Source organism: Papaver somniferum, chromosome 2, assembly GCF_003573695.1.
Source record: "Papaver somniferum cultivar HN1 chromosome 2, ASM357369v1, whole genome shotgun sequence".
NCBI classification, from domain to species: domain Eukaryota; kingdom Viridiplantae; phylum Streptophyta; class Magnoliopsida; order Ranunculales; family Papaveraceae; genus Papaver; species Papaver somniferum.
The window spans coordinates 3,461,956-3,473,001 of NC_039359.1; the positions used below are offsets into that span (position 1 = coordinate 3,461,956).

The 11,046-nt window shown below is 35.6% G+C and overlaps 1 protein-coding gene across 1 annotated transcript; it reads left to right on the forward strand.

Annotated features, from left to right (window-relative positions):
- Positions 1 to 3,554: 3,554 nt before the first annotated feature.
- On the forward strand, positions 3,555 to 4,285 carry LOC113350604. Its single transcript, XM_026594743.1, has 2 exons — positions 3,555 to 3,724; positions 3,913 to 4,285. Exons 1-2 carry the CDS (start codon positions 3,555 to 3,557, stop codon positions 4,283 to 4,285), a joined length of 543 nt encoding a protein of 180 aa, XP_026450528.1.
- The last annotated feature ends 6,761 nt before the right edge of the window (positions 4,286 to 11,046 follow it).

The window sequence follows — 11,046 nt, forward strand, 5'->3', positions numbered from 1 at the left end:
AATAAACACCTGCACACAATCACTTGAATCTCTTGTGATCAATCACGTACAGAATAGAGTCTGTTAACAATGGATTATCACAAGATCGTCTTTAAAACTAACAACAGTCTAAAGATCCTTGTCGAAACTCTGAACTAGTTTGAGTGAATCTTATATCAGAAGAGAATATTATCAAGCATAAACAAATTATGTGCAATCAAATTTCAATCACCGTTAGTCAATCAAATCAATGAAAACAAAAGATAAACCGCAATTATCTAGTTTCCCACCAACGGTAGTGACTAGAGCTTCACAATCCCAAAGAAGACTTTAAACCGAGCGGTCGTAAGAAATTTCTCCTAATTAGGTTACTCTCCTCTCTGAATAGGCGGCTTCACCAGTAGCAGCACAACAAGAGGTAGTTTGCTGTTACGAAGGATTAGTTTGCTATAAATGCAAACTTCAAGTATTTATAGACTAGGAAGTTTGGACACCAAGGAATTTCCAAAACCGAAAATATTCTCAAGATACTCATTAAAGCACAAATTCGATTTCCATAATTCCTGGAAATGCTCTGTCCAAAAATAATAATCGAAATCTCTTGGAAAAATCTAATTAGTAAATGCACATTACTAATTCTTATTTCCCTACAAAATGAAATTAATAACCTTAATTAAAAGACTCTTAACTTATTTATGTTTCGATCCTGGGATTATCTTCCCTTAGCTATTAAGGAATAACTTTGAACAATTAAATAATAAACATTCACAGCACGAGTTCAAAGTATGTCGACATCCTAACTTTGTAAGTTCTCTTTCATACTTACAACCTTGAAACCGATTTTCCACACTTCCAAACAAGTTTAGAATTGGTTCATCTGACTTTCAAGAACTATGTGATTGATCAAATAATCATTCAATCACAAATCATGGGTTTAACGGTTCGACCAAAACAAGTTCCGATTATACCTTCCATGTGAGTATTGTGCATAGTCACACTAGCTTTCCAAAATTCGGTTGACTAGGTACTAGGATCGGTTCCCCACATATATATGGTATCTAACTTGAATGTGTTGCACATGTCCATAGGATCGGTTCCCCTTTGCCTAAAAACGTGTTGCACATGTCCATAGGATCGGTTCCCCTTTCTGCTATAAACCTGTTGCACCTCATACAAGGATCGGTTCTCCTTTGTGATGTACTGTACCTATTACTAGGATCGGTTCCCCTTTTCCCAGTTTTGGTCAGACATAAAATCACAAACCCGATCATACCATCTCAGGTGATTACTTAAGATCGGATTCACTAATAAAAGTCATACCAATACATAAGTCAGGCCTTTTTGAATAGTTCTACCAAGAACACAAACAAGTTTTGAGCGGTTATACTCAATCACACATATTGGTTGTTCATAAGATAATCAATGAATAACAAAACCAATAACACCTGGAAATTTCCTTTTCGGTTCACAAACAAGTTTATGAACTTACTTCCTTAGAACACATGTAAATCATTGTTCCCTAGGATGAAATCCTCACCTTATACCCATACATAATCATAATAGCATTAAAATGATAATGGCGATGTCTTATCTGCAAAGTTTAATGGTTAAGCAATAAACCTCGTATTGTATTCCTTAATACTATGTCTATCTAGAGTTCAAATATGCTTCGCAGTTTTGTTTTCTATATGCACGACTTGAAAGATACGTTAGCAAACGAAACAGTTCAAGTCAAATATCACTAACCTCAAGTGGAAGGATGATTGTTGTCGTTGTAGCTCCTTGGTTCTTCACATCTTCAAGTCTTCGCAATACTTGTAATGTCTCATATCCTAATACTTTCAAGCTAACCTATACGAAGTTGACTCTAGTACGTAATAAAGCGACTCTTAACATGAGTTTTGATTCACTAAAATATGACAACTAAACTTGACATACCAACGCTTGGTGGGATCAACCGAGCTATGCTCTAACACAAGGTCCCGGTGATTATGACAAGATAGTGAGAGCAGAAATACCTAACCCTAAGGAAGAGCCAGAACTACACGAGGGTGTGAAAAAGCGGATGATTCACGGTCCATGTGGTAGTAAGTGCATGAGGGATGGTAAATGTAAGAGAAACTTTACTAAAGAATTTTCTGAGTGTACTGTGCAAGGAAAAGATGCATACCTTGTTCACAGGAGACGTAATGATAGACGATGCATATGCAAGAGTGAGAGTTTTGAAGTAGATAATGGTTGTACCTTATAACCCTTGGCTATTACAGAAGTATGATTGTCATATAAACGTGGAAATTTATAGCAGTGTGGAGAGTGTTAAATATCTTTACAAGTATGTGTATAAGGATCCGGATTATGTATCTTTTGGAGTGCAGCCAGAAGACCATGACGATATAAAAAGGTATAAAAATGCAAGATGGGTTTGTGCACAAGAGGCAATGAGGAAAATCTTTAGCTTTCCTCTTTACAAGGTCTATCCTTCGGTAGTGAGATTACAGATACATCTTCCCAATCAACAGAATGTCAGGTACTATGATTATCAAACGTTAGATGAAATTTTGTCTGATGAGAGGAATTTGAGAACAACTTTGACAGATTTCTTTGTTACAAATGCTCGTGATCCTAGAGCGAGAGAGTTGTTATACCATGAATTTTCAGAACACTACTGTTGGGATACAAAAACCAAATAGTGGAGAAGAAGACGAAGTACGCAGAAGCCGATAGAGAGGGTTTATACAGTACCTTCATGTGCAGGAGAGGTGTGGTCCTTAAGGCACATTCTAAACCACGTTAGAGGTCCGACTTCTTTTGATGATCTATTGTTTTTTGATGGAGAAACATGTCGGACATTCAAGAGAGCTGCCGAAAAACTGGGACTCTTAGAGAATGATTAGAGTGCGAGAGCGTCTTTGGCTGAAGCAGAAACAATCAAGATGTCGTCTGTTCTGAGAATAAATTCGCCTCTATCTTGAAATTTTGTAATCCATCAGGCATGAGAGAATTTTGGGATGAATTTTTCAACATCATGATCGAGGATTACTCGAGTTCAAGCAATACAAGCTCGACATTCTTATCAGATCGTCTTCTTCGCGAGTTGAATTTGATCCTTAAGCAGCACGATAAAGATATATACTTGTATGATCTACCGCGAATTGTAGGAACATTGGGTGAGGACTTTGAGATTTCCAGTCTGATTCAAGAGGAGTTGTCGATTCATATATCCGACGAAGACCTGTCTTCTGTCCAAAAATTGAATGAAGACCAGTCTAGGGCCTACGATACAATCATGGGAGAAATTGAGAAAAAGAAAAGTAAAGTCTTCTTCATAGATGGCCCGGGAGGTACTGGGAAGACATGCCTCTATCGTGTTATTCTGGCGACTGTCAGGAAAAATGGTGGTATTGCGTTAGCAACATCCACGTTGGGAATTGATGCTACCTGGTGGGAGGACAGCATACTCAAGGTTTCATCTTCCGATGACACCGACATCAACTTCAATGTGTCGTACTAAGAAGCAAACTAAGGAAGCTAAACTTTTGAGGCATGCTACCGTCCTTATGTGGGATGAAGCTACAATGGCGCATCGCTACTCTTTGGACGCATTTGATCGGATGATGAGGGATATCACTGAGATAGTTGAACCATTTGGTGGAAAAATTATAATCATGGGAGATGATTTCCTCCAGGTACTACCAGTGAATCCAAGGAGTACAAGGGGACAAACAGTTGATGCATGTCTTAGCAGGTACATTACATTTTTTTTTCCTTTTAAGATAAAAAAATTATTTTATATTAATATGATGCGATACTTAATGTTTCTTAAACTCTGGTACTTAATTAACTTTTACGAGGATAATTCGAAATGATATTGAGTTACATTGCATTCTTAACAGGTCACGTTTGTGGGAAAGTGTAAATGTTTTGCATCTGAAGAAGAATATGCCATGCAGCCGAGGATGCATATTATTCTGAGTTTTTGATGCGTGTTGGTGACGGGGATGAATCGTGCGTTGCTAATGACATGATAAAGGTTCCGGAAGATATGGTCATACCATGGGTTAGTGATTCTTCTTTGTCTCGGCTTATAGATGTAACATTTCCAAACTTGGTGGAAAATTCCAGAGATAAAGACTACATGGTCAATAGGGCATTGATCATACTATTGAACGAGTACGTCGAGAAGCTTAATGACCGAGTACTTAGCATCTTTCCTGAAAAAGAGGTTCTATTGTACTCATTTGATTCTGTAGACGACGATACTCACGGTCTTTTACCAACAAGAATACCTGAACAACATTGCTCCTGAGGTTTGCCATCTTATATTTTGAAATTGAAGATCGACGCGCTATTATGTTATTGTGTAATGTTGATGCAAAAAATGGTCTATATAATGGTATCGGGTTAATAATCAAAGAGTTCTTCCCAAACTGTATAGATGTTGTAATATTTAGTGGAAATTACATAGGTACACGAGTCTTCATTCACAGGATGACACTGGAGCCACCTGAGAATCTGAAGCTCCCATACAATTTTAAACGTAAATAGTTTCCGATCAGTTTGTGATTCGCCTTTACAGTCAACAAGGCGCAAGCGCAGACGATCGAAACACATGCATTTTTTCCCCTGAACATGTGTTCAGCCATGGTCAACTGTACGTTGCTCTCTCGAGACGAGTGTCAAGTAGCAACACGAAAGTATTAGTGACTAAAGGCACCATTGCAAAGAAGAAGGGAACATACATGAAAAATGTTGTGTATAAAGAAGTCTTTTTGACTTAGAAAACTACGAGTTACAAATACACATTCTTGATGTAAAAAGACATTTATGACTGAAAAATTATTAAATGAAAAATTCAAGTTTAGTCATATTTACTTTTTACAGATTAGCTTGAAATTAATTTTCAGCACTTGGCGTTGATAGTTGACTTTGATCATTGAACAATTGTTGACTTTAACCGTTAACTAATATACGAAAAAATAAAATTACGGAATGAACGGAACGGCAGGTGCATCGCGCATGCGTGCTATACTAGTTGTAATAATTAATTTTTACGATTATTGTTTTCATAGTGTGTAAATGTAAAAAAGAGATCAATTGAAGTTTTTGTTTTGTTTTGTTTTGTTTTGTTTTGTTTTGTGTACAGACAAAAAAACTTAAGTGTTGTGTTGTTTAAATAAAGTGGTAATTATATAATTGTCCCTCCTTTTTCATGGGTTTCATAAATATCCTAATAACACAAAAAATATACCCTTCTCGTTCCAAAACCCACCAGGGGTCCATTAAAGATTCTGCAACGTTACAAATATGCCCCTCATATATATTTATTAATTTGAATCAAGAATCAGTTATTAACGGAAAGAAAAACAGAAAGAGGGAGAGAACCCGATCTTCATTAGCTGAAAATCCGAAGAAAAAAATTCGATATTTTTTCCTGTGAAATCTAGAGTTTGAATCACCGGAAAATCTTCTTATTCTTTTTATACTGAATCTGTATTCATCAATTCAATCATTCGAATCTTTAAATCTGAGATCTGAGAGCAGTTTCCTCATCAACAACAGAATCAACAGAATCTGAAAGCAGTTTCTTCGATCTGTTTTTCTGAAACAAATTGGTAATGGTGATTCGTGATCGAAGATGAGTAGAAATGTATATGATATTGGCATATTCGATTTGTAGTTTCTAAATCTTCATCCCTGATTTCAGTTTATTCGTATTTTCTGTTGCAGAGATCGTGATTTTGGAAGCTTGATTTTGTGTGTTTGATTCTACTGGATTGATTGGTTCATTTACATATTATTTGAATTCGCGATCCTTATTCATCTCTTAAACAAGTATTATTCAATTTTTAAATTTCCGGTTTTTGATTTTGAATTTCTGTTGTTTTACTTATATCGTCTCATGATTCAATGTTAGGTTTATCATTCATGATTTTAGCTTCAATATACTTTTTATGAACCAGTTCTCGTTATGAATTATTCTGGAGAATACTGAGTATTGATGAATTATTTGGAGAATGCTGAGTGTTTATGAATTATTTGGAGAATACTAAGTGTTGATGAATCAGTTTTGGCATCAATTACAAGTTAGAAGTTTGTGTAATCAATTAGAAGTTAGAAGTTAGTGTTAATAAACTCCATTTAAATATCTGTTAGAAGTAGTGTAATCATGCTTTTGTTGATAAACTCAGTTTACATATCTGAGTTACATATCTAACGTTCGACATTGAATATAACTTTCACGAGGGGGCGCGGCCCCCGAGTGATGTGCGACGTAATTGAATTTGTAGCTTAGGTTAGGTTTAGGTTGTTTTCTTATGGTTTGCAGTGAAATTTTTAACAAGGAGCATGTATATTCATGCAATATGTCATGTCGCGGGTTAACATTTGCACCGATTGCATACTAATCCGATGCGAAGTAACATATATGATACTGTTTATGTTGTTTTTTTTGTAGCAAAATCTTGGTTGTTGACATCGTTTTTTCATTGTTGACACTGAAAATTTATACAATATTTCAGATTATTGTATCAACATTGGTTGATGATGAAAGTTTATTGGATCAACTTTCATTGTTGATACAAATATCCTGGATAGTTTTCTGATTATGGTGTCAATAATGGTTGTTGACATATGTTTTATTTGGATCAACATTGGTTGTTGACAGATTATGGTGTCAACATTGGTTTGTTGATCCCAAATTGTGAGTTGTTAATCTGTTATGGTTGTTGCAGGATAAAGACGGCTGTTGTAGAGTTCAAGTTTTGCAATTTGATCGTGTCGCATCCTATTTCGGAATCAACTACTGTCAGTGAGATGATAAGCGTGGTGAAACAAAAGACTTTTATCATGAATCGAAAGAAAGAAATTACTTTAGGTGCACCTTTTTACTTGTCAATAATAGTCTTGTTTGTCAGTTTGTCGTATAATTGGATTTGCTACACTGGCTAAGATATATATATAATTTAACAATTCGTAATGTCTTTAAACTGATTGGCCACTCCCAATTAGGAGGTGTGTGCAATATCAAAGTGTGTCGTGCGCTTCTAGCCTCCTCAAGGCTCAAGCTCGCTTTGAGATCGAGGACGAAAAAGGCACGTGGATACCGTGTTTCGGCTGCGTGGCAAACTTGAAGTATTTGCTCTACAGTGTGAAAGTGTGGCTCTAGAGTGCAAATATTGAGGGACCATTCTCAAAATGTATGAGTGTATCACATATTTCTTCTATCCAGTAGTCGGTGATAAGCCATAATAGGTAGTCTCTTATATGATACTCCTCTTTTTTATAAAGTTGAGTTATTTCACATCTGTCTATGATGCATAAGACACAGCTGACATCAGAACCATTATGCATGAACCATGGTACATTGGAGGTGATTAAATTTTATTCTAGCTCAGATGGGGATAAATACAGCTGGTGGATGCAAGAGAAATAGTAAAAAATTCAGGAATTTCTTGAAATTTCAAATTTGTTGGATTTGCGAATGGCTGGTGGCAAATTCACTTGGATAAATTCACAAAATCCAAAATTATTACAAAAAAGGTTGGATAGATTTATTATCTCAATGGATTGGGAAGAAAATGCCATGCTTTAGTTCAAACAAGAATGCACAAACCAGTTTTGATCATGTCGTTGTTCTTTTCAGCTGGAATGGAGGTTTGATTTGAGAACTACTTGTTGTCCCATCCTGATTCCTTAGATAACAAAAAAAAACTGGTGGAATATTTTGGTATTTTCTGGCAACCCAAGTTATATTTTAATAAAAAACCACTTAGGTGTAAAATTCTTCATTAAGAAGTGGGGTAAGGAAACTCTTTGCAAGCTGAATCAGACAAGTTAGATAATCTATTTTTCTAGAAGAAATCAATACTTTCTCCCAAGAAGATTTTGCTGAAACCGCCTTTTGAACTTAAGATTTTGCTAAAAAATAAAGGAACTAAAGATTAAGCATAAACTGCCTTTTTGAACTTAGATAGGAGGTGTCATGATAAATCAAAAGGACATTAGCTTATGGATGGAGAAAGAAATTTAAGTTTTCTTATAAGAATGCTTCTTGCTAACTCTCTTGTCATTAATGACAGTATATGTGTCATGACAAAAATCTTATTAATACCTGAACTCTTGAGTGTGTTTAATGAATTTTATACTTCTGGTACTTCATATTGGATACTGATGCGTGTCGTAACCACAACAAATTAATTAATATTTTACTACCTAATTAACAAGTAGTATAGCATAGTCAAGTTCGTTCCCACGAGGAGCAAGAGTTTTTTGTTGTTTTTTGATCTACTTCAATAAGAGAAGTTAGATCAAATAATTCTTCTTCGTTGAAAAACAATGAATCAAGTTATGTTCTTTTCCACTTTTTATTAGTCACAGATTATCACCAACCGTAGGTAAAGCATCTAGCTCAGTGCTAAACCCCTAAATCCCTAGTATCACCGGATACGGAAGTTCTCGACTACCGGATTCTATTCACCTAACCACCTAGTAGTAGCTCACTCAAGATGTAATTTAGTTAAATGAATTAAGATTTATGAATTTATTAGGTTGATATTAGAAGTTAGACTCTTAGCTCAAGGTCTACTTGCTAACATTGTTTCCACACAAAATTCCTCCACGGAATCCCTCCGCAAGGTCTCGTGTTTGCTACTTGTGTAAAGAGTCAAGAAACGATTACTTATCCCCTAACTCTCACTAGCTTTAGATCAATTGACAAATCAATTTAGTTGGCCACCTAAACAATCTATCAATCAACCATGAATGTATAAACATTCCTATTAGTAAAAACAAACGATAATCATGTGAAAAACTTCAAAGTAGATTTAAAAACAAAATTCAAAACATGTTAAGAACTAGGAATTCATCCCCAATCAATAAATAAAATTAGCTACTCATTATAAGGAGTTCACACAAAGAATAAAGAAAAGAGAAGTGTTGTGTTGTAGAGGTGTAGAAGTGTGTAGAGAAAAGTAGAGAACTTCTCTATTTATAAGCTTCAATTTGCTTGCAATCCTCTTAGGAATAGAATCCCTTTCCCTTTGTAGCTCAACTTACAAATCCTTATCTTTGTAAAATTCTTCCACCTTATTCATCCATCGAAACCCATGAACTCGTCTACCAGATCCCCTTTTCTCAATTCAATTGAATCACAGCAAACCCCTTGATCTAATTTCAATCTCTTCTTCTATGCGTATCAATGAATACCACCATCGTTCCATCTTAAACCCATGTCTTGTTCTCAGCATCAACAGAAACCAACATCTTCCTTCGATTCCCATCTTTCTTTTCTCAAACCCTAATATATCTAGCCACTGATTTATCCGTCTGCTCCATCATCAATTCATAGTAACAACGCCACCATCTTCACCATCTCAGATACAGCTTCTTCGATTCAATTGATATAACCTTCTCTTCTTCGATATGTTCCTCGATATGGCCTCTCGGCATTAATAGCAGCAGCGGCTTCTTCTTCTCAATTTCAGGTGTTGTAATGATATTAGGGTTGTGTAATGATTTGGGTTAGGATTTAGACGCCCAACTGTAGAAGAACCACCCAGCTGGCAGCCCCCTTAACCTCAGCTGGTTTGTGTTTAATACTCCTCCAAATAGAGGTGCCCCTTAACCCTGACTCGGCTCCCAATAGTGTTCGCCTATGAAATGACAATTTTGCCCTTTTTGCTCAAGCTGGCCGCCCCCTTAACCTCAGGTGGTTTATGTTTAATACTCCTCCAAATAGAGGTGCCCCTTAACCTTGACTCGGCTCCCAGTAGTGTTCGCCCATGAAATGACAATTTTTCCCTTTTTGCTCAAATTGGGTGATTTCTTCTTCTTTTCGTCCGCATGACTCCAAAGTAGCTATAAAACTCAACATACGCGTAAAACACATAATTTACAAGAAAACATAGCTAAGAAAGCATAAACAATAGATAATAAATATGGTGTATTCTACACCTATCAAATTCCCCCACACTTAGACTTTGCTAGTCCTCGACCAAATCAAACTAAAACTTACAACTTCAAAGCGTTCCAGAGTCACAAGCATCCAAAGAGCTATGAGGACATATAGTTTATGCATGCTAGTAATAAGAAGTTAGAAATACTAAAGAACATGTTCTCATTCTTAAATGTTGAGTGAGAAATAACCGCACCATAATGAGAGAACGCGTGTTTGAGAGCGATCAATAAGCATTTCGCCTCGACTTCTGCCTCACCAAAAAGGATTTTATGAAATTGCACTCAAAAGACGTATTTTTATGGTTCTCACATGTGTGCAAGTAGAAATGAAGAGAGAAATCATGCAACACGTTGAATGGTGGGAAGGACAACTTCCGAAATATTTTAAAAACCCACATCTTTTAACATTTTGAAAAACCATTTTTCTGACGATCTCTAAGAAAGGAAATCAACCACTATTATCGAGGATGAGATTACTTACTCACCTTCACATCCAATTGCAATGATGATAACACCACTCCACAACATACAATATAAACGTCTCCCGCTCCTCATCTTTATCTTCTTGGTCTTCGTCATTGGCTTCAACTATTGATGATAAACTCTCGAACTTCGTAGATCCTTGACAATTTGTAATTCTTTACCTTAAAATCATTGTCGCTTGAAACTTTCTTATAGATTTTCCTTCCCCACGACTTATTAAAATAAATACAAAAAATAAAAAAATTCTTGTCTCATTTTTTTTTTTCTTTCTTTCTTTTTTTTTTTTTTTTCATTTTTCATTTTTTTTATTATTTTTTTTTTTTTAAGACAAGAAAACAAAATACAAAACAAAGTGAAAATAAAACAAACCGTGGTCGTGGGAGAAGTATTTTACCGTTTGATTCTTCACAACTTGTATCGTCTCGAAATCATAAACTTCAATAATTCTCACCTTTTGATTTTCTTTGCTCTTGTAAATAAGTCTTCAACTTGTATGTATAATTATGATCATTGTATTGTAAGTCTTCAACATATATAAAAAATCTGCTCTTTGTATGTTGCTTTACTTGAATATGAAATTTGCTCTTTTCTTGTTCCGTTACTTGTAAGCTTTGAACGTCTTCAACTTTC

Excerpts from the sequence above, each read along its gene's own strand:
- LOC113350604 (XM_026594743.1), top strand. The coding sequence starts at position 3,555 with ATGGCGCATCGCTACTCTTTGGACGCATTTGATCGGATGATGAGGGAT. Across the intron at positions 3,725-3,912 it reads GTTGATGCATGTCTTAGCAG|AAGAATATGCCATGCAGCCG; the intron begins GTACATTACATT and ends TTGCATCTGAAG.